This window comes from Protopterus annectens, chromosome 14.part0, assembly GCF_019279795.1.
Source record: "Protopterus annectens isolate FY-2018-M chromosome 14.part0, PAN1.0, whole genome shotgun sequence".
NCBI lineage: Eukaryota > Metazoa > Chordata > Ceratodontiformes > Protopteridae > Protopterus > Protopterus annectens.
In genome coordinates, this window is record NC_056748.1 from 184018200 (window position 1) to 184043259 (window position 25060).

General features: G+C 41.4%; 1 protein-coding gene across 3 annotated transcripts in view; it reads left to right on the forward strand.

The window, feature by feature from the left end:
- The window catches only part of FAF1 (Fas associated factor 1), a 5915525-nt gene that overhangs the window by 4193861 nt on the left and 1696604 nt on the right, over window positions 1-25060 (forward strand). For all 3 annotated transcript variants that reach the window (XM_044055943.1, XM_044055942.1, XM_044055945.1), the window contains exon 15: window positions 12505-12593. In XM_044055943.1, coding sequence (XP_043911878.1) covers window positions 12505-12593 — 89 coding nt within the window. The remainder of the gene's footprint in view (window positions 1-12504; window positions 12594-25060) is intronic.

Consider the following 25060-nt stretch of genomic DNA (forward strand, 5'->3'; position numbering starts at 1 on the left):
CACAGGACTGGGAATCTGCCTTGCTAGTCTTTAATAGCCATCTTAAAGTCTGTGAATAGCTGCTGTATGCTGGCTACCAGCGTTTTCAAGCATGCCTCAGGGAAAACTCTGTATTTCCCAGCAACTACACAGCCTCTCCTTTGAGCAGTCTCAGATAGTATATAAGCAAAGTACTAATCCAGTATAATGGAAAAGTACCATGTGTAGATTATTCCAGCATATGAGATATGTATCCCTGTGGATATTGCAATGTGTGCAGATACAGTAAAAGCTCTTGATTTATGTATGCACCCTGTCGGTAACAAAGTTTGTAAAACAGTGAGTCTCCAATTGTATTGACACATATACTGTTTATACTGACCAATGTGTATGAGCATTTACTTGGCAAGACAATTAGATCTTTTCATGACATGATCATAGAATGTGCTATAGCTGTTATAAATGGTGTTACTGCTAGAGGATAATTTAAACACGTACAGCATTTTTTGTTTACTGTCAGAGGCACACAGGCAAAGTCCTCTGTGGAATGGGAACAGATAATATACTATTACAGTCACAATCTGAATGGAACATTTGGCTGGATACCTGTGAAAATAGAGGGTTAAACAGTGCAACTCAGCTTGCTACCTTTTTGCATTGGTGAGAGAAAGATAACTTTGTGATGAATTTACTTATGTATATGTAACTCTCATGTTTATTGGCTCATTTTTTAAAATTGTGTATATAAACTAACAAAGGAGTTTTATTCCAAAACATTCTTACATTTTTAGTAATTATTTTCTTATTATTCCTTACTACCAGTTATACGTCTGCTCATTCCTTACTAGTTTTTCCTTTTGGTTTGTGAATAGACCATGGTATATTGACCCTGATTTTTACCCTGCCTTTGCCTTCTGCCTCATACCTGATAGATACATTTGTGTATCACCATTTGGAAGACACCTGGAAAGAATGGTGGGAACAGGAAGATTGTGACTGTTATCCTGTAGACTAGTTGCCGTAATGGTTAAGGTTTTTGCCTTCCATGCACAAGGTACAAGGTTTGATCTTGCCTTCCGACAAATGCCTTTATGAAGTTTCCATGTTCTTCTGTGTCTCTTTAAATTTCTCCCACCTCCTAAGAACATGCTGTGTTTCCAATTCAAACTCACCCAGTAATGGCATTGTAAAGAACAGCACAGACTCTAGATGATTCCCTATAGGGGAAAGATCTGTTTAGAGCAACCTGTGTGGACATCTGCTGTGGCGCGCAGTATCCTGAAGATAAGATAACACAGATCACAGACTGCACACCATGGCAGGGCTAGCCACTCAGTGGTGTAAAATATGGCTCTAGGTGATTCGGTTGTGTTGACTAATGTTACCAACTGGGCATGGGTATTTGCCAGTGATATGTGGGTTGAGGACATGACCTACTGCATCCTATGCCAGAAACCCATGCTAATGGTGGGAGGGGTGTATGTGCCCTTGTTGGCCAGTGGTTGCCTGCCATAAAGCCCAGCAGCCCTGGGTCAATAAGCTACTGGCAGGCTGGTGTCCAGTTGCCCAGCTTAGGTTATCTGGGATAGCTGTGTTGAGCAAAATCTAGATTTAAAACCAATCAACCTACCCTTGCATGAACTAAGAATTGCTATGCTTAATGTAGATTCACTGACAGAATGCATAGAGCTTGGAAGTGGATGACATGATGGTAAGGAGGAGGCTGGACATCCTATGTATCCAGGAGACAAGACGACAGGCTAGAAATAGTGTGGGAATTGTGGTGAGCGAGAGGCTTCAGAAGACTGTGAGGGATGTCTTCAGACTTAGTGACAGACTTATTGGAGTCAGACTGCAGTGTAATGGCAGGGCAATTTTCATAATTTCAGCCTATGCCCCACAGCAGGGTTGTGATAGTGAGGAAAAGAATGCATTCAGACAGCAGTTGCAGGACCTACTAGATAGAGCCGTCAACATGAATTCATGTTGATAATGGGTGACCTGAATTTACATATCAGGACAGACAGAACAGGATATAAGCACTGCATATGTCCACATGGGTGAAGCAACAGAAATAAAGGAGAAGCTATTCTAGACTTCAGTTTGGCAAATGGCTTGACGATGACCCATCACATGGTTCAGAAAGAGAGATGGTCAGAAGATCACATACAAGAGTGAAAAACAAGCAACTCAGGTAGACATCTTCCTAGTAAGGAAAGGGCACTGGGGTAGAATCAGTGATTGCAAAGTCATCCTCACTGAAATGGTTGAACCAAAATATAAACCACTGGTTGCCACAATCAGCTGCCAGTAGTGGTCAGAAAAGGCTTTTAGATCAACAGAGACTAGGTTGAATACCTGGAAGTTGAATTGGAGAAAAGGCACAGGAGTTCAAGGGATTAGTCAGGGCTCTAGTACCTCAGGAAGAAGAGAAGGAAATAGATGGAGATGAAGAATGGCAACTCCTCAAAACAGCATGTGTGAGGACTACAGAACAGATATGTGACTGAGCCAGGTATGGAAATAACATACATAAGGAAAGCCATGGTGGAATGCAGAAGTCCAGGAAGTCATCAAATGAAAGAAGTCATGCAATTAAAAGTGAGAGACAGAAAAGACAGTCCAGGCTAGGAAGGAGTACTGGTTGGCTAACAGAGAGACTAAGAGAAGAGTTGCAATAGCAAAGAGAAAGGCATGAGAGGCACTCTACCAACTTTTGGAAAGTGACTCAGTAAGTGGCAGAAAGAATCTCTTTCAGGTTGCAAGGCAAAGACAGAAGGATAAGGAAGATAGATACCCTTCATATGGGGTGCCTGCAACAGACTGCTTACCAGTCCACAGGACTTCAAAGGCAGATAGTAGAAGTATTTCCAGCAGCTTCTGAAATGAAGAAACCCCCACAGAAGCTGTACTGCCCCAGTCACAGACTACAATAAAGAAGAGAAGGAGCTCACTATAGAAGAAGTAGGAGCAGTTTTTAAGAAAATGAAGTCGGGGAAAGCAGCAGGTTCAGATGAGGTCATAGCAGATATGATCAGGATGCTGGGTGAGATGCGGAGAAATGGCTCCTGAGGTATAACATTATGGAAAGAGAGGCATATCCCAAGCGACTGGAGAATAAGCATACTAATGGCAGTGTTCAGGAACAAAGGCGGCATTCACAACTGTGCACAGTACAGAGGTATCAAACTGCTGTCACACGGCTTGAATGTTCTGTAGAGGGCGTTTGATAAACGAATACACATAGTAGTAGAAAGAAAGACGTGAGATGAGCAGCTTGGATTCAGATCAGGATGCAGCACAACAACATAATGTTTGCAAAAAGACAAGGTAGTTGCAAATAAGCTAAAGATGAGGCGAGAGTCCAACTGGACATTCCTAGACTTGGAGAAAGCATATGACAAGGTCTCAAGAAAGCTGATGTGGGCAATCCTGCAGTAGTTCGAAGTCCTAAAAATACTGGTAGAATTAGTGTAGACTATGTCTAAGGACTCGAGTATGAACAATGTTCGGTCTCACAGAGGGGTTCCCAGTGGGAGTGGGTGTGGATTAGAGTTCAGCTCTGCTGTTCATACTGGTGATGGACTATTTATTTATTGCCTTTTGTTTACCAAGATAGTCCAGCTGGGCAGTCCAGCCTATTTTCAACAGAGGCCCGGAGGGAAGCTTCATTAGAGTTACAAAAAATTACCAAGAATTTACAGAGAAAAAAAGAATCAGTTTCTTAACCGTATAAATGGACTTTTAGAATTATCCAGTGGGTAATGCAATCAAGACAGAGGTTATACAGTAATAAACAGATTGTATTTACATATGCAGTGGTATACAAATTTAATTTACAAAGGAGTGATGAAAAAGCAGTTATAACTATAGACATGAATTATTTACATTTACAGGATAAGATAGGAGAGCTGGAAGTTTAGATGTTGGTGATAGTCTAGAGATCTAAGAGAGAGACTGCTTTAGCAAACAGGTCCGAGGGGACAGATCAACAAAGCTGCTGTACCCAGATAATGTGGCATTACAGGCAGACTCTGAGCAAGAACATCAGCAAAGGCTTGGGGAATGCAGTACAAAACTGAAGTCACATGGGATGAAACTGTGCAGATAAGGCAGTTGCAATGGCAGCAAATGGGGGAAATAAGAAGAAGCTGAGAACTGAGCTAAAAGGGAAAGTAGTGAAATAGGTTAACAGCTTCAAGTATCTGGGAGAGGTGGTTTGAATGAGGAGGTCAAAGGTAGAATCAGAGAGCTGCAGCCAACTGGCACAAGTTGTCATGGGTAGTCTATGATAGAAGAATGCCAAAGAAGCTGAAAGTTAAGGTGTACAAAACAGTGGTGCAACCTGTACTACTGTATGGTACAGAAACCTGGGCAGCAACAGCAGAGCAGTTGAGGAAGCTAGAAGTGATGGAGATTAAGTGCCTGAGACAGGTGTAGGATGCACACTGTAGGACAAACGAAGAAATAAGGACATACAAGCAGAAGCCAAAGTAACTACAGTTGTAGAAAAGGTCAAATAGAACAAATTATGGTGGTTCAGGCACATGTGCAGAAAAGCAAAAGACAGTCTTGTGGAGATGATTTGGGACATACAGGAAGAAGGAAAGAGGAAACGAGGGCATCCAGCCAAGAGGTAGATGGATTGTTTGAGAGAAGACCTGTGACAGTCAAACATGACTGTTGAAGAAGGTAAGAGAGTGGCACTGAATAGAGAGAGCTGGCGACAGTTGACACCTTATCCATGTAGAAAACAGGAAAAAAAGGTGTTGATGACGATCTGCCAGGGTGTTAAGAGAATTTATCTTGCTTTTACAGCCATCCCCAGTTGGTGTAGAGACTTGATGCAGTGTCAGCTGTGAGAAGGTTGACCCATCCTCACTGCTTGGCTAGAATGCAAGCACTTTCCGTTTGGGTTTTTGAATTCAGGTCCTTGTTACAGGAGTATTCCCCCATTTAGTTTGCTGTGGTGAGAGTAAGCCTCTTCCTTTCCCCATGAAGTGGTTGAGCCAATGTCATTCACTTAGTTGTATCAATTCCATGGGTGGCTTTTCCAGTGTCAGAGCCAGGAACTGAACCTAGTTCAGCTGGGGAATACTTAGAGCTTATTAAAAAAAAAACAATAAAATTGAAAACAGGAAACAGCTCCACCACAAAGACCATTAACTTTGGCTTTATTCTGGCACCTCAGCCAGAATAAAGGCAAAGTTAACGGTCTTTGTGGTGGAGCTGTTTCCTCAATACTCAGAGCTTTTAAGATGTGCTTTTATTTGTAACTCTAGACACTGTCTAGTTTGACTAGTTGATGATAATTGTTCCTGTAGTTTTACAGGAATACACACTGGTTAAAAACACAAGAAAAGATGGAGGAATTCTTCTTTATACTTACCCTGAAATGCAGGTTGGTTAGAGGTTCCAAAATGTGTGAAGTTATAACATAAAACATTGTTTGTTTTTCTAGACCCTATATATACTAATTCATAAAAGTAACCCCCTCGCCCCTGCAGAAGCATAATCTGGACGAGTAGCTCACATAATTATAACTTATTAAGCTTACTCTCATGGTCTCACTGGCTTCCTGTCACTGCCGTTCTCAGTTATGTCTGTTATTTAAGCAATAACCCACGCCTGGGTGTGGGTAATGCTGGATTTACCCACGGTTGGTGTGGTCATGAGGGTGAAGCCCGAGTGGCCAAACAAAGACAACCATGGGTAAATCCAGCATTACCCATACCCATAAGTGAGTTATTGCTATTATACAATGACATTATTTAAGAAAAAAAAATACTTACTTTTCTTAAATAATGGCATTGTATAATGCCTCCTTGCTGCCCTTCTGCAGCTGTCCAGTATTCTGAGGCAGTTCTGATGTACTGCGCATGCATATGGTTACGCAGTACATCAGAGCTGTGTGTGGAAGCAATGGAGAAAGGAAGATCTCCGTTGCTTTTTAAAAGGTGTCTCGCTATGTTAAAAGAGTTTAACATAGCGAGATAGCTTTAAAAAAAGCAACGGAGATATTCCTTTGTCCGTTGCTTTTTTTAAAGCTGTCTCGGTATGTTAAACGAGTTTAACATAGCGAGATAACAGCAACGGAGCTCTTCCGTTCTCCATTGCTGTCCAACACACACACACACAAAAAAAAAGACTTATACTAATGGAAAAAGTCAGGGCGACCGGACCTTTTTCCATTAGTATAAGTCTGATTTACAACGGGCATGCTGACCAATCAGTGTGCACGTTTTGGAATATTAATGGGGGGGTCGTTGTATAATATAAATGTGTGTCTTTTCAGAGCTGTTTATACATGTGTCCTGATGTTCATCGTGTTACCCTGCTGCAGTCATCACACTTGGGTTATCCTGCCATCAGGCGGTCCCGCAGTCGGCCCGAATTCCAAAGTCTTGGTCCGGCATCGGTTGCTGTCACTTCTTCCCTGATGTCAGTGCGCCAGGGGTATATGAGAGGCATCCAACGCCATTTTCTTCAGTCTTTCTTGCCGTGCGGTGCCCGAAGCAGAAGCAGTTCGCAAGTGCCGGTCGGCCGACACCTGAGATTTTCGAATCGAGTTTCAGTCCGAAGTCTTCAAAGCTAAGTAGCCCATTGGGGAACCTTTTCTTGCCTCAGTCCGATGTCAGAAAAAGTTGACAATTGCATTTTTTGTGGAAAGCAAATACCTCATAAGGACTTTCATTCTTTTTGTATACCTTGCCTAGGCCCAGACCACAACGTCACTGGTTGTCGGTTTTGTGCTAGGTTCAATAAGCGAACTATAAAGCGACGCTTTGATTTTGCACGACACTACTTTGGTAGAAAATTTAATTACACTATGCCGTCGGAGCAACCGACTACCGGCATGCATAAAAAACGCAAAGATAAAGACAGGCAGCCTAGATCCAAGCCAGACTCCGAGGCCTCGGCTGTGCCGGTCGCCGGTTCTCCGGTTTTCAGTGAGGTGCCTACACAGCCCCTGGCTACCACTGAATTGCATCCCCAGACTACTTTGGATTCCCCAGCAGAGAGTTCTAGGCCGACGCAGCCATTTTCTTTAGGCCCTACCGACGACATTGCAGAAGGAGAAGCCGATGCTGTAGAAAAACCTTCGGTTTCTGAAGGTGTCTTCAGACCGACTACTCTCACCATAAAATCTTATGCAAAGCTTAAGTCTCCTCTAAAACCAAAAAAGACTACACTTCAGTCACAAGGTCAAGGCCCTATGCCTAAGAAACAGATGCTTAAAATGGCTGAAGATTTGATTTCTTTGATCAGGGGTTCCCAACCCCCCCCCCCTACAAAAGGCCTAGACAAGAGGAGGATTATGCCTCCTCTGATCAAGTGTCTGTTTCCTCAGGCTCCTCTGAGGAACAGGATTACTCCTTTCCCCCTTATGAAGATTCTGATGCTGAAGACTCCATTCCCTCAGCTTCTCCCCCTGAAGATTATTCCTTTGGGGAAACCTTACATACCATGAGGGAACATTTCCACTGGGAAGGTCAGGACTACTCCGACTCAAAGAAAAGGCTCCGAGAGTTTCTTTTACTCCCCCAGCACAGACCACTTGTTATCCCCCCAGTTTTAGACATTGTGGATGATGTTTTCATAGAATCTAGTCTAAATCCAGATTCTGTGCCTCCTGCTCCAGCCAAACCAGATAGATACTATAGAGTGCCTGACTCACACAAATTCCAATACAAAAGCCCTGTTGCTGATCCAGAGACAATCTCCCAGGGTCCCAAAGGGGCTAAGGCTTCTATGGCTAAAAATCCTGTACCCTCTGAAAGGGACTCCAGAGCACTAGATAGGTGGGGGAAGAAGGTTTACACCTCAGCTACTCTAGCTATGAGAGCACTAAATTGTCAATTTCACATGCTTAAATGCCAGAAATTCCTAATGTCTCAAGTAAAACAAAAGATGGGCACGCACCCTCAACAGTCTGAATTCAAGGAAATGCGGGATCTGTTGCATGCAGCTGAACAGGTGGGCAAACATACTTTACAATGTGGTTTTGATGCCTTGGAAGCTTCCTCTAGAGCAGCTATTACTGGGTCTGTTATACGTAGGCATGCTTGGTTAAAGGAACAATCTCTGCCTGATCCTGCTAAAGCAAAGTTACTAGATGCACCCTTACAGAAGGATGTCTTATTTGGGGTTAAAGTAGAGGAGGTTAAAGAAAATGGAGGATAAGGCAAAATCTATGCAGACGGTCAAAGATTTCTTACAGGTACAGTCCCCACGCTTCAGCAGAAATTGGCCAACAAAAAATTGGTCCTTTCCAGCTTCTGACAGACCACAGAGGGGTAAATACAGGCGCCCAAGGGGCAGAGGACAAGTACAAATCCCTTACAAACCTCACCAGTGGGGCACTGCAACACAGAAGGGAGGAGAAGACAGGTCCCAAACTACTAGAAGGCAAACACAATGACTTAAACCTCAAACTGCCAAGCAAAACTCTCTTGGCAGCTCCCTTGGGAGGAAAATTAGCACTTTTTGCAGACAACTGACGCATCGTCACAAAGGACAAATGGGTCCTAGGCATTATCTCACAAGGATACAGATTCCATTTCCACACCTTGCCAAGGATAAAAGGAATGCCAAACCTGCCACAAAATCAATGGGCAGAGGCACAAAAAAATTACAGCTCTCATGGACATGAGAGCCATTCAACTGGTACCTACACAGGAGCAAGGCCAAGGATTTTACTCAAGGCTCTTTCTAGTCCCCAGAAAGGATAATGCTTGGAGACCCATTCTGGACCTTTCAATTTTAAACACCTTCTTGCAAGTACCCAAATTCAAGATGCTAACACTACAGCAGCTTCTTCCCATGTTGGGCAAGAAAGCTTGGCTAGTAATGTTGGACCTCAAGGAGGCATACCTGCATGTCCTTATCAGACAAAATTGCAGAAGATACCTCCGTTTCATTGCAGGTTCAACCTATTACCAATTCTCTGCACTGCCCTTTGGCTTATCTACTGTGCCCAGGGTCTTCACAAAATGCCTGGCACCAGTAATTGCATACTGCAGACAAAGAGGAATTCAAATATACCCATACCTGGACGACTGCCTCATCCAAGCACAAAGCAAGGACATTCTCTTACAACACCTGGCTTTTGTAAAACATCTTCTAAGTTTCCTAGGGTACACAGTAAACGAAAAGAAATCAAAACTAGTGCCCTCACAAAATATGACATTCCCGGGTGCCAGCTTGAATACAACGGCCCAGATGGCTTATCTGACGCCAGACAACTACAATTAACTCAATACTTCAGAACAATGCTAACAAAGACCCAACTCCCTGCAAGAAAAATTCTGCAGGCCTTGGGCTTCATGGCATCTTGCATACTATTAATACCATTTGCAAAACTGCATATGAGGAAATTACAATGGTACCTAAAAAGCATATGGACTCAACACAGCCACAGCTTGGAAACAATGATACCTCTCATTCCCTGCCTTCAACAGGAGTTTCTATGGTGGTCACAGGCATGTCACCTCAACAAGGGTCAGCCTTTCACCCTACCCCCAGCCAGGCAAACTATGACAACAGATGCATTGGACTATGCCTGGGGGGCACACATGGCAGGACGGTGCGTTCAAGGTATATGGACTGCAGATCAAAAGAATCTTCACATCACTCAAAAAGAAATGCTAGCTGTACAAAATGCTCTGACAGCCTTCAAGGACCTCTTACATCCAGGACAGCTTATCATAAGGACAGACAACACCACAGTAATGTGGTACATAAACAAACAAGGGGGTACACACTCCTACCCTCTATGCAGGCAAGCAATGACCTTGTGGAACACAGCACTGGCTTACCAAGTTCAATTACAAGCTCAATTCCTGCCAGGAAAAAATAACACATTGGCAGACGACCTAAGCAGAAACATCATGGATCCTCACGAGTGGAAACTGGATCCACAAGTAATGATAACTCAAAAATGGGGGCTCCCAGACATAGACCTGTTTGCCAGCCCTCAAAACTATCAGCTAACAAAATTTTGCACAAGGACTTTTCACCATCAAGCTTGGAAAGTGGAAGCACTCTCATTCAGTTGGAAAATGCTGACAGTATATGCCTTTCCTCCATTACCCCTTCTCACAAAGGTGCTGCTGAAAGTCAGGATGGAGAGACCCCGAATGATACTCATTGCCCCAGACTGGCCACGCCAGCACTGGTACCCACTATTAAGGAATATGGCCCAGGGCCCACCATGGATTCTACCACAAATTACCCATCTGCTCACACAGCAAGACAATCAGATTCTACACAGCCAGCTCAAAACCTTAAACTTGGTTGCATGGCAAATCACCTTAGCAACCAGCCAGCTCCTCTCTCACAAGCTGTTATGGATGTTATTCTGGAGGCCAGGAGGCCCAGCACCAGGAAAGCCTACTCAGACAAATGGAAAACGTTTTGCGCCTGTAACCAAGCTAAAGGCCAAAATACCCTTCAGCCTGACATACCTCAGATTCTGCAATATTTAACTGAGATGTTACACAAAAGGCTTTCTTTTTCATCTATTAAAATCCACACCTCACCTATTTCAGCTCACTACAACACAGATCCTCCCTTATTTTCACATCCACTCCTAAGGCAGTTTCTCAGAGGGGCCAAAAACATTAGGCCTCCCAGGAGAGCACCAACACCTACTTGGGACCTCAACTTTGTTCTGGAAAAACTTACGCTACCTCCTTTTGAGCCAGCTTTCTCAGCTGACTTAAAGTTTATATCATGGAAGACTGCCCTGCTGCTAGCAATTACTTCAGCGAGAAGAGTTTCAGAGCTTCAGGCACTAATGGCAGTAGAGCCTTTCCTCATTTTTCATCAAGACAGAGTTTCTCTACGAACTAACCCCTCCTTTATGCCTAAGGTGGTATCCAGTGTGGCTCTAAATCAAACCATCCATTTACCCACCTTCTTTCCAAATCCACAGAACAAAGGAGAAAGACTGCTGCATTCCTTGGTAATTCACAGGCAGCTACGTTACTACTTGGATAAAACTAAGGTTTTCAGAAAATCTGACCAGCTTTTTGTATCCTATGCTACAGCATCACAAGGAAAGGCTATTTCAAAACAGACCATTTCCAAATGGATAGGACATTGCATATGCTTTTGCTACACCCACCATGGAAAACCAGTTCCTGCTAGCATAAGGCCCCACTCTACCAGGGCAGCAGCTACATCTACAGCCTTCCTCAGGGTGGTGCCAACCAAGGATATTCTGGAAGCTGCAACTTGGAGTTCAGTACACATCTTCAGCAAACATTACCACTTACCACTTTACTCTAAGACTAGAGATGGCTTCGCCACTGCAGTTTTGCAGGGCCTTCTAGCCTCCTCTAACCCTGTTTGACTCCACCTCCCATCCTTAGCTTTGGGATTCTACCCAAGTGTGATGAATGCAGCAGGGTAACACGATGAACATAGTACAGTTTTGTACTTACCATAAATGTAGATGTTCGAGTGTATACCCTGCTGCAGTCCAGGTTAACCTCCCTCCATCCCCTCTCTAAAACCTTTCTTTACCTTAAAATCTGTTACAACCTTTGTGGTGTATTTGCTTATAGCTGGAGGGATATTTTGTTTATGCTACACTTTTTATTATTGGTACTATCTACTGACCACCATTTGGGGGGGGGGGGGCACCTGACATCTGGGGCAAGAAAAACTGAAGAAAATGGCTTTGGATGCCTCTCATATACCCCTGGCGCACTGACGTCAGGGAAGAAGCGACAGCTACTGTCGCTGGACCAAGACTTTGGAATTCGGGCCAACTGCGGGACCACTTGACGGCAGGATAACCCAAGTGTGATGACTGCAGCAGGGTATACACTCGAACATCTACATTTATGGTAGGTACAAAACTGTACTTTACTGTTCTTATCAACAATTCATGCTGCTTTTTCAGTGTTGTAGTACACTCTTGCCATCTCTTTGGCTTAACTCTGCTTAGGGATATAGATAACCCTTTGTTCCTTGTAGTTTTACTTACCTTATGCTTGGAACAGATTTCTCAAAATAGCTTGACATGTTAGAGTGGATCTGTGTGGTATATTCTTTGTCACTCACTGCTGTCTTAGCACATACCTTCTTTTTTCTTTGTGTTGTTCTGCTGGTGAGTGTTCAGTCCTAGTAATCTTTGAGAACATTGCAATGAAATCCTGAATGGACCTTTTCAGCTCAGAATTATCCGTGGTCCATAATCCGCAGAATCACAAATGACCTTCGCTTGACTTTGAGACTACTTTGCTTTAACAGTGAGTTTTGAAACAATGAGAAATGCATCCTGCTCCATTTAAAATACCTGAACTCTAAACTGCCTGTTTTGCATGACTTTTTTGTGAGATGACATGAATTTAAGAATTTTAAGCACTTACTACAAAGATATGAAGTAAACATTTACTAGATGATGCCATTCATTTTCAGTACTGCCTTTTTTGTAGTGTAAGTTACCATCACCTTCCTGAGTAATTTTTTTCAAGTGTAATAACATGGGGATTGAATCCATATTTGTGTTGCTAGGTAACACAACAGTGGATGAGCTTATGATGAGACTGATGGCAGCAGTGGATATTTTCACAGCACAGCAGCAAGAAGATATCAAGGACGAGGTAAGGTCTTGGGGTTAATACAACAGCATTTCAGATCAGTAGAAGGGAAAGGCTGCAGAAGAGTAATCTTTGTGTATGCAAACAGAAGCAGTATCTCAATGTGTTTTTGGAATGTGTTAGGTACTTCTTCACCTAGTTGTATACATGGAAGTATTTTAGAGATTTGCTGCCTTGGAGCATTATTTGAATCAGATTAATACTACTTTTGACTTTTAGATGATTAATTCTTCAGGTAGATATGTAATATGAGATTATACAAAATACATCAGGCATAACATTCTGTTTGTCTGGAATGTGTAACAAAATATGTGTCTGTCGTGTTCATTTAAAACCTCAAAGCAGTCTTCTTACACCTGTGCTCCATAATGTGAGCTGGAGCAGTAGTGAATTTTACTCATCTCTCTGCATTTAAATCTGGTTCTGGAAGACATCACTATACAGTTGGTGCTCTTATTTTTTGGTTGTCCATAAATTATAATGAAAACTTTACAAAAAGCACCAGAATATGTTGAAAGATGAGAAAAGAATATGAAGAACAGTTGCTTCTATTTGGATAATGAAACATCTAGAGGCTGCTTGTTAAGTTTAAATCTGAAAGTTGTGTTGCCTGGTTTGCTACAGAAGTAGAAATTTAGTTTTTCAATAAAACTTCTGATAACTATTCTCTTACTGTGTTGCCTTAAAGGAAGCTAACCTTTTTATATCTTAGTTTTCATGTTTGCCATTTTCGACTTTTAAGTTTATATTGTCTTAGGTTCATAAGTAGGTACTAGGCTATCTGCCCGAAGGCATTTATAAGCCTAGCCAGAATGTGTTGGCTTTCGCCGCCCCCTTAGATTAGTTCCCTGTGCCTCTGTCCAGCAGAGCCACTGAAGTGATCACCGGGGTAAACTTTCTTTTTCCCATCCACTCGTCGAGGTTTCTCTTGAAGAGTGTTAGCGAGGAGCTCTGCCTAATGTAGATTGGAATCTTGTTCCAAAGCATGGGAAGTCTCTGTGACAGGAATCTATCTCTCCAGCACATCCTATTTATTGTTGTGGTGAGGTTTAGATCCCTAGAGCGTGTGGCTCGAAGGGATAAGGTTTTCTTTAGGTGGAGCATGTCCATCAATTCTGGGTTGGACATGGCCTTGTATGTCAGGCAGAGATCACCTCTGAGTAGGCGGTATGCAACCGAGTACAGCTGGAGTTTCTTCAGTTGCGCTGCGTAGGGCATCTGTTTGATACCAGTGATCCTCTTGGTGAGGTACTTCTGTGGTCTTTCCAGCTGTTGCAGGGGTCTTGTAAGGTACATCCCAAATGGGGCTTTGTACTCTATGATGGGTCTGATGAGTGATGAGTAGAGGGGTACAATGACCTCTTTTGATCTGGATGCGAACCCTTTTGTGATTAGGTGGGCCACATAGAAGGATTTTCTAACCACTTTGGCAATGTGATTATCAAAAGAGAGATTACTATCTACTTGGGTCCCCAGATCCCTTATTACGTTTTCCGTATTTAGGGGACTACCACCTATGTGGTAGTTTGTGGGTACTTTGTTTTTGCCAAAGGCGATGACTATGCACATTTTGGCATTTAGCTTGAGGCCATGATTTTGTCACCAGGTATCCATCTCAGTGAGACCCTTTTGGAGGATGTCTGTGTCAGCCGGAGAGTCAATTATAGCCCCTAGTTTGCAGTCGTCTGCGAACTTGTTCAGCCATAGTCCTCCTGTGCTTGCCTGTACCTCTGAGAAGTATATGCCAGACAGGAGAGGTCCTAGGACTGAGCCCTGGGTAATGTCATTTGTAACTGATTTAGAGTTGAACCTAGCTTCCGCAACTCTCACCATGTGGGTTCTGTCCGTGAGCCAGTTGGCAGCCCATCTTGTGACGTTAGGGGTTTATGTTCAGGCTGGTGAGCTTGCCTATAATACCAGAATGGGGAATGGTGTCGAAGACCGTTGCGAGGTCTAGGTAGGCTGTGTGTACCACCTTTCCCTTGTCTGTAGCCTTGGTAACTGTCTCAAAGAAGTCCACCAGGTTTAGGAGGCATGATCTGCCCTTAACAAAGCCGAACTGGGTAGGGTCCAGTGTTTGGAGATTCCCAATGTCTCTGTTAATGAGTTCCATGATGATGTGCTCCATAGCCTTACAGACCAAGCTAGTCAGGCTTATAGTTCCCGGGGTCTGTTGTGGCTCCACCTTTGTGGAGCAGAATAACCGTTGCTGTGTGCCAGTCTATGGATACGTAGCCTGTGGAGAGGCTGAGTTTGAACAGTGTGTTTAGGTGAGGAGTTAGTTCGTCTTTGAGCTCGTGTAGGACGCAGCGTGGGACACCGTCCGGTCCCATTGATGCTGTGTTTTTGGCTTTGGAGAGGACTGTTTTAACCCGAGTGTCCGATTTCAGGGCCTCTACATTCTTCTGGTATGGTTATGGGCCCTTTTGGGGGTGAGAGGGGGGTGAAGTTTGCACTGAACCTGTCTGCCAGGATGTTGACGATATTGGTCGGTTCAGTGTATTTTGTGCCATTCTGCACTAGCAGATCTGAGCATTGCCACTAAGATTCTTAACATAGCTAAAGAATGCCTTGTGGTTATCTTTGGAGTCCTTGGCAGTTTTTCTTTCGAAACACTCTTTGGATGATTTTATTAGGGATTGTAGTTTCTTGCTGATACTGATCAGGGATGTCTTCCCTTCTTGGGATTTTACTCTTTTCTGTACTAATTTCCTCCTTATTATTTCAGATATTCATCAGCCTTCAGTTGTATCAGTCCTCTGGAGGAGAGCTGATAAGCTTGGGTTTCTTAGTTTATCTGCATTACTTCCAAAAGCTTTTCAAATAGTGTATATATGTTGTGCACATGTATGTTCTCTCTCTCTCTGTATGTGTATATATATATATATATATATATATATATATATATATATATATATATATATATATATATAGATATGTGTATGCATATTGTATGTGTAATAAAGGGATGCCAACAAAAACATCTACCTGACCTAAAATTGTATGATTAGTACCACCATTTCCATAGCATCAAACATTTGACACCGTGTCACCTTTCACCACAACTTCCAAGTGTTCACTTGGAAAGTAAAAAGTTCAACAAAATGCATATGCCAAGTCCCCAAAAAAGGCCAGTACTCTTTTTTTTTTTTTTTCTCATTTGGTAATTTTATGGTACCATACCCTGGACTCTGCTGTTCTGTAATGGCGCTAAGCTGAGCATTTCTAGGCTATGATACAGCTTTAATTCCACACAGAATGGCAGCATACTGAAAACAAATTATCATCACAGTTCTTTTCATGAGTGAGCTGAGACCTATAGGCATTAAGGGTACTAAACATTTGTATGTATGTACACTGGTAAGCTGTATATATAGCTGCCATCATTGCACTCACAACTTTACCATTTTGAAGAAATGTCTTTCTCAGTACTTAACAGTATACTGTATTTCATGTACCACTCATGTGAAATCCAGTTCCCTCTAAAAAAAAAATCTGTCAGATAGTCCTCAGATGTGATAAAACCATGTAGACCATGTATATAGATTTCCAGCTTTTTACTATACAAACAACTTTTATCAGCAAATTGTTGTGCAGTATGTATACTACATCAGATCGTTTCATACAAATAACAGTATCAGAATAAACAGCAATAGCTACATCTGTAAAATACCTCTATATAGCTATCCATTGTAAGGATAAATTAAAGAAAGGTAAAGAAAAAACCCCAGCAACTTTAATGTAATAGGCACTATACTCAGCATGTCAAATAATCTTTTTCTAATGGTAGGTCTTGCTCAGGACCAATCCTAAATGCCCCCTTCCACAAAATTATTCAAATTTTCACACTGTTGCTGCATGTAAAGCCTCTTAGTTTTAATACATTTAACCATCCACTGCATTTACTTGTGAAATCATTCTTTCTCTCTTTTACCCATATTTTCTCCTCACTTAATTAATTAACTTAATTACTAATCACTTTACCTCCTGTATATTTGGGGCTTCCAATTTCTTTCATTTCCTAGTTATAGCTTTTTTTTTTTTTTTTTGCTATTGCACATATTATCCAAACTAAGGTTTACTTTTTTACTGGTATGTCCCAAGACCATCCTGCAAAATATAGTTACTTACTTAATATATGCCAGTTTTGCATGGCATCTCTAAACTTTTTCACAGTCTGACAGTCTTCAAAAAATGTGTAAACAAATCCATCCATGGTCTTTATTACATCTTCAGCACATCCCTTCTATGCTCCAATACAATTATGCAGTTCTATTGGTTGTGTCAAACTATTTAAGCCTATCCAGGCAGAAATCTTGAAGTGTCCAGATTGCTTGTGGCATATTTTATTTACGTGTTAATCCTGGTCCATTCCTGTGCCGTAAACATCACATTAAGCTCCTTATTCCATAATTCCCTCATCCACCTTATTGTACTTTCTTAGGTTCATAGGTTGGTACTAGGCTATTGGCCCTAGGGCCTATGCAAGCCTAGCCATAACAATTCCCAATTCCCTGGATATTTCTTCCCACAATATTTACTTTTCTGGGCCCCTGTCTAGCAGGGCGACTGACATGATCCCCGGGGTGAATTTCCTATCTCCCATCCAATCATCAAGGTTCCTTTTGAAGTGGGCCAATGAGGCGCTCTGCTTGACATGTATGGACAGTCTATTCCAAAGTATGGGGAGTCTCTGGGTCAGGAACCTATCCCTCCAGCATGTTTTGATCATTGTGATGACAAGGTTTAGATCCCTGGAGTGTGTGGCTCTGAGGGATTGGGACTTCTTTAAGTGGAGCATGTCCAACAGCTCAGGGTTTGACATGGCCTTGTATGTTAAGCAGAGATCACCTCTGAGTAGACGATATGCCACAGAGTATAGCTGGAGTTTTTTTAGACGGTCAGCATATGGCATCTACTTTAGGCCTGTGATTCTTTTAGTGAGGTATTTCTGTGGCCTTTCCAGCTGTTGATGATGTTAATCCTTTCTTTGTCTTAGATACTGTTACTGTTTGGCCAGTCTTATTTATTTATTTCCAGTTTGATGACCGGGGAGGTCCACTGGGCTCAAAGAGCCCATTTTCAGTGGTGGCCCGGGGAGAAAAGCTCCAATAATACATAGTACAAACTCCATAATATGAAGTACAATACATAGTGGAAACAGAAACAAACTAAGCAAATTTTACATACAAAATAGCAAAAACTAAACAATGTAAAGCATATTTACATGTTTAGTGGTTGAGAACAGTAGTACAAGGTTAAATTAATGCAGAGCTGTAAATCATCTGAGAATGATATAGAAGTAAAGTAACATTAGCATGGATGAGCTCTTTATGCATGAATATTAGCATGAGTTAAATTAATACAGCGGTTTAAATCCTCTGAGAGTGATATAGAGGTAGCATTAGCATGAAGGCAGTGGCCTAATGGTTAAGGTGTTTGCCTTACAAACACAAGGTGCAGGGTTTGAGTCTCACAAGGGATAATCAGCTAGGCTTACAATGGCTTGCAAGGTCAGTTAGCCTAGTACTAACCTATGAACCTATAGGGATATTCAATAGTGTGTAAGGAAGAACAAACTTTGTGTGTTATAAAGTATTTATGTATTAAGCAGGTTAGGTAGGTGGAGTGCAATTGCATTTCCATTTTTGGGAGAGGTAAGAATGCAGCTGGGTTTTGAAGTGTTCAGAGTTCTCAGAAATTCTTAGAGGTGGAGGGAAAAAATTCAGTTTTTTGGTGAAGGAAAAGGATTGGAGAAGCTGACCAGCGGGACTGTTTGGTTTATAAACAGAGATTAGATTTTGGTGGGTAGATCTTACGAGTTCTGTTTGGGGTGTGTAATGTAACACTAAGATAGTACAATATGTAGATGACTCAACTTTGTTAGTGCTGGGCATATAGCTGGTTTGAAAATAAGCTTGTGAGTGGTGATGTGTTGGAGGTAGTCAAGGTAGTTTGGGAGTTCTAGCCATTGCAGCTGGTGGAGAGGTTTACAGTGGTGAGTGGAGTATTTGGAAGTGGTGGCGAATTTTGAGATTTTATTGTAACAGGATTCTAGTTTAGAAGAGATGGAGGAAGATAGGTTGGTTAGTAGGGGAGCACCATACATTAGTGAAGGTAGTAAGAAGGTAGTGGCGAGGGTCTGTCTTGTTGAGGGGGAGAGGAAGTGGGAGTTTCTGTACGGCATGCCAAGTTTCTGATGGGTTTTCTGTATATTTAGCTGAATATGGGTATCAAATTTAAGGTGTTGAGAAGGCAGTTTGAGTTTTTGTTTGGAGCTTAGGGAGGTTTAATGCAGAGCTAACTAAAGTTGAGTCATCTACATATTGTACTATCTTAGTGTTAGGAATGGCTGCATGGAAATCATTAATAAAGATATTGAAGACCATAGGGGCAAGAATGGATCCCTGGGGCTGGGGTCCCTGGTTGGGGTGGGAAGGAAGGCTGAGGTGCCAGTCTTCCATTTTACTGCCTGAGATCTGTCATCATCGCAGCTCGGATTCCCCTCCCTCCCCCAGCAACTGCAACATTGCCAGATAAAACCTGGTTAGGTAGGTAAGCTCAGAGGTAAGGAAAGTATAGAGAATGTAGCACTTGTTTACTGTAGTTGTTGTATGCATCACATAACACAAGTCTCCAGCCATATTCCTTGTAAGCATAATAGCAAACAGTTTATGTAGTAAAAGCAGTCACAGCTTCAATTAGTCCCTTAGACTATTGTGAGCATAACAGCATATGTAACAGTAAACAGTTTCTGTAGTAAAAGTACGTCAGTTGGAAAACATAAAGATACCTGTTAAACCAGGTGCACCACAAACATTTGAGATGAGCTTAAACACTTATAGGCACTTACTTGCAGGTGTGCACACTGAAAAGGGTCTGGGGAAGCTTCCTCACCACAAGCAGGCCAAAAGATAACTTTCAAAGTGGCGCCGCTTAAGGAGACCCACTAATATAGACTAGTTAATGTGCATGGGGGAGGAGGGAGATACAAAATGGGGGGAGGTATAACCAGAAAAAGCAGGTAGAGATCTGGCCCGCCCCCTCACAGAAGACTGCAAAGAAAAGCAATTGGCATAAGAAGTGGAGGCCTTGGAGCTGTAATGTAAGTGTAAGCAAGGAAGTGGTAGAAGCAGGAAATTAGGACTGTAAGCAGTTAGTTGCAGAAACACTACTTTATGGTCTTGGTGTGCAACTAATACAAAGGAAGATAAGTATATCTGGGGGACAAAATACACCAAGTAAATGGTACTTGCCTTAATTTACAAGTATTCATTGTGGAGGCAGATCTATTTGGGACAAGATACAGCAAGTATATTGTTAAGTTATGCCACCCAGTGGCAATAGACAAAGCTATTGTTGCCTGGGGGGGAGCCCCAGAAGGTGTGCACACCAGCCAAAACAATGTTTAAAAAATAACTAGTAAGATTAACAAATGTGCTGCAAAAGGAAATGTAAATAACCAGTCACAATGTTTAAAACATAACTGTTAAGGACCACATCTGCTAATAACAAGAACTGTAAATATCCAGTCACCTATGTGTTATTCTTGGCTTGCAATAACTATAGGGAGAAACTGGACCATAGCAGTGGTTTTATCTGGCAATGTTGCATTTGCTGGGGGGGGGGGGGTGAGGAACCTGAGCTGCAAAGATGCAGGTAGACCAAGTGTGCTATGCAGACTTGTCTGGTAGGTATCCTTATTAAAAAGTGTTATTCTTGGCTTGCAATAAGAGTAGGGAGAAACCGGACCGTAGCAGTGGTTTTATCTGGCAATGTTGCAGTTGCTGGGGGAGGGGGGGGGATTTTCTTCTCTGTCAACTTTATCATAGCAAGTCTGGTACATATTCATTCCAAATTTAGCCCATTTTAATTTCCTCAAAATGGCTACCAAACGTATATAATCCCACTTTAATCACATTGCCAATTGAAATACCTCCTTAAATTTATCATACGATTTAATCCTGTTTCCCACCATCAGTTGAGACCAGCATAATACCATGTTTTTTTTTCCTCCACCTCCAGGTCACACCTTGGCCTTCATCCTCCTTCCATTCCATTCGGTATCAGCTCTTTCCTCTATTTTTAGCTGTCTTCTCAAGTAATGCTTTCATTACTACGGTTAATTTAGTATGGGCAGTTGACAATCTCCACTCAGCATCCACACTAATAACTCTTAATAACTCCCTTTCTTTTCTCAAACTTTCGCTAGCTTCTCATATTATCCTTTTCCAAAACATTTCATAATGTGTTTGTATATTTCTGAAATCTAAAGTCGTTAGGACTGTAGGTACATTCCAATATTAGGTACCCGCAAACCTTTGATTCTCCTTTAGCATTACTGCTGATTTCCATGTCTTCCTTGCTTCTCTACTGTTCCATAGAAATTTCTTCCTCTCCTGCTTCACTCTTTTCAAATTTACATTTTGGGGAAGCCACCAAAATACTTGCCGTGGATTGAGAAATTGGCAACATAAACAAATGTAGCACTTGGGCTATGCAAAGGGATAATTCTCCATCTTGCCAGCATTCCATTTACTTTTTGCATCGCTCATGTCTCTTGAAATTCTTCCTGAATAGTTCCACCCAGCCAAATTCCTGAATATTGCACCTTACTAGATACCAGTAGTTGTCTTTTACTTCCCCTATAGGAATATAATTTATTGCCAGTGCTTGAGATTTCTCTTAATTTACTTTATAAGCTATGCACTCCCAAAACTCTTTTAATAAAGTCTGCAATTCCAGAATACTGAATAGCTGACTAGATATTATCTACAAGCATTGAATAATTCTATATGATCTCCTCATTCATATTTCCTAACTCATATTCTTTTTTTTTTTTATTGTTAGAGCCTCTAAGTATAACACAGATAAAATTGGAGACAACAGACACATCTGTCTCATCCCTCTTGTCAAAAAAAAAAAAAAGTTAAGATAATTTTGACCAGACTTTAACAAATTCCTACTTATTTTTTTAATGTATCCAAATCTTTTTGGTTTTTAATACCATGACGAGAATGGACCCCCATTCCTAAGTCAAAGTATGATTAAAGTTCATGAAATTAGTATTGTTTCAGTCTTTCATGTCAGCCAGAAGTATGCTATGCAGCATCCACAGTGTGCTCAGCAATGACTCCTGTGATTTGTATGGAGTTATATGTATCGGTAACATATCTAAATACGATTGTAGATTCATTTTTCATAAGACCCATTGCTCCTACTACTATTGGAACTGTCTGGGTATCTTTCTTCCACATTGCTGTAGTTTCTGCCTGCAAATCCTGATATATTATAACTTTGTGTCTCTCTGTATGCAAGACACTGTAGTCACCGGGTGAAGCGATTTCAATGATCAGTGCTGCTACTTTCTTCTTTTCATGGCCCACTATATCTGGTTTTCTCATATCTGTCTTTCAAACTGTTGCTAATGGGTCCCATGTGATGTAGACTTCATCATTTTCTATGATGCTTTGTGGCTCATGTTTCCAGTGTTTTTCAGCTACTTCTGTATTATAATGTTTGCACAATCCCCAGTGCAACAGTCTTGCCACATTATTATGCCTTTCAGTATACAGTCCTTCAGTCTTTAGTATGTCACTACCAGCAACTAGGTGTGCAAATTTTTCCAAAACTGTTTTACAAAACCTACATTTGTCTGTTTCTTCCATATGTTCAATGGACTTTGTACATTTTATTTATTTATTTTACATTTGTTAACCGGGCTAGTCCAACTGGATATATTTCCCTTTTCAGTAGAGGCCCGGGGAGAAGAGCCCCAGTAGTAACAAATAAAAATTGAAATTAAAAATTAAAAATCAATATTATAACATAGTAAATGAAAGGATTTCAATAAAAAAGATTACTAAAAATACAGAAAGTAATAAGAATACTAAAAATACAGGAAGTAATAATAAAAATAAAGTAGATATTTGCAATAGTAAAGGTGACAATATGTACAGGATAATTTATTATACAGTATGATTCATGTGGATTATCAGAGCATCAAACAGGATAGAGACTTTCAGAGCATCAAACAGGATAGATTACACCAGTATGTTGAATTTTGTTCAGCAGTTACAGTCCTGCTTCCAAGGAGTGTGAATTAAAGTTATGGTTCAAGAGGAGGAAATGTCAGTAGTGAAGCAGAAGGTTAATCAGGGTTGCTGCAGGGGCATAACCAGTGTGTTTTGAGGTGTCTTTTGTGGTTTTGTTTAAAGAGAGGCAGTGAAGAAAGTAAAGTTAGTTCATTAGGCAGTAGGTTCCAGTTTTTTTCCCACAGAGTTGGAAAACAGAGAAACTCCAGCCATGTTGTTAGACTTGCTTATGCTAGCAAGAAGTTTGCTGGAAGAGCGTAGAGAATTTAGATTTTTGTAGGGGATTATGAGATTGGAGAGTATAGGAGTGCTGTTAGGTTGATAAAATATCTTATGGGCAATGGTGAGTTGGGAGACTTTCAGATGGTTTTGAAGTTCAAGCCAGCCTAGCTGCATTAGGTTCAGGCAGTGGTGAGTTCTAAAGGGATTGCCAGTGGCAAATCTGGCGATGTTATTATAGGAATTAGTTAGTTTGATAAGATTATTTTTCTTTAGGTTAGTATATATGGGTGAGGCGTACAGAAAAGTTGAGTGTGCAATTTTAGTTCTGGCTATTGGAGTTAGGAAAGGTTTAATTCTATATAAGGAGCCTATTTTTCTGTTGACAGTTTTTATGGCTGTCAAATGTAAGGTTATTATCAATAGTAATTCCTAACAATTTAATGGTAGAGTCGGGGAATATAATTGTGCCATTATTGGAGATGACAGAGAAATCTATGGGGGAGGACTTACTGGTGGGTGTAAAGAGAAGGAGCTTAGTTTTTTTAGCATTGAGAAGGAGGCAACGTTTTGTGAACCATGTTTCAACTATGTTAAATACATTCCGAGTTAGAGAATGTAGATCCGATGGGGAGTTTGCTGAGCATACTAGTGTAGAATCATCTGCATATTGAATGTAGGTAGCTTGTGGAATAGCTACATGGAGGTCATTGATAAACAGTGAGAAAAGAAGTGGACCTAGAATAGAGCCCTGAGGGACTCCGAGGGTGACTGGCAGAAGGGATGATATATTATTTTCCTAGACAACTACCTGTTGCATATTGCTGAGGTAGGACTTGAACTATTTAACTGCCAGACAGTCAAGGGAAAGGGATTCAAGAATGTTGATAAGAAGGGCATGGTTTACCATGTCAAAAGCTTTTGAGAGGGCAGTAAAGAGTGCAGATGAGAGGTTGTTTTTATTACGATTTCTGTTGATGGCTTCTGTAAAGGATAATAGGGCAGTTCTGGTGTTATGGGATGGCCTAAAGCCATGCTGGGAGTTTGCTATTATGTTATGTTGAGATAAATGGTTTAATAGTTGTTAGTGAATGCATTTTTTCCATAATTTTTGCTAAGGGTGATAAAAGAGCTATTGGCCGGTAGTTAGATTAATCATTTGAGGTACCCCCTTTGTGTAGGGGGATAATATGGGAGATTTTCCAGATGTCTGGAATGATTCCTTCCTTAATGGTTCTATTTATGAGGATGGATATGGGACAAGAAATTACTTTGGCTGCTTTTTGCAGGTATTCAGATGGTAGCTGGTCAGCAGAAGGAGTACAAGGTTTATGTTTTTGGATGAATTTGTAGATGAGAGTGGTTGAGATGGGTTGCAGATGGAATGTTGGTAGAGTGCCAGGTATGGTGGTGGGAAGGCTTGAGTTGTCAGGGATTAGTTGACTGGCTAGTGATTGTATGGTCTCTGTGAAGAAGGTATTGAAGGTATTGGCAGTTTGGTGGGGGGGTATTTGGTTTGGCCTGAGATGGGGTAGGTGTACGTGAGTGGCCTGGGAACAGGAGTTTATTTATACTAGACCAGAACTTATGGGGATTGTTTTGGTGATTTTGCTGTAGTTTACAGTAGTAGTTCTTTTTGTCTGTAAGTATTTCCTTTTTTGTACTATTTCTCAACTGCCTAAAAATGTGTTGATCTGAGATATTTTTATTAGCTCTCCATTTAGCACAAGACTTGTTCCTAAGTAAAATTTTCTGTCTGGTTTCTTTAGAAAGCCAGGGGGCTGGTTTGGACTTCATTCTAATGGACCGTTTGGGTGCGTGCTTATCAACGATAGATAAGAATTTAGAGTTTAGGTATTTAACAGCTTCTTCAAGTGGTAGAGTTTTTAAAGGGTTCCAGTCACAGGCACTAAGTTCATTTTGGAATAATACTGGGTTAAAGTGTTAGTTTGTACGTGCAATCCTATATGTGGGGGGGGGGGGGTAGAGATATCATTTTTTTGCCTTAGGATGTAGGTCAAAGTGTGATTGCTTACATCGTCTGGCAGAGTTCCTACCTTGTAAGCTTGTTTCTGTTTATTTATAAGTATCCAGTCTAAGGTGCTCTCTTTCTTGTTTGGTTTATTGATTCTAGTTGTGGAGGTGATAGTTTGACTA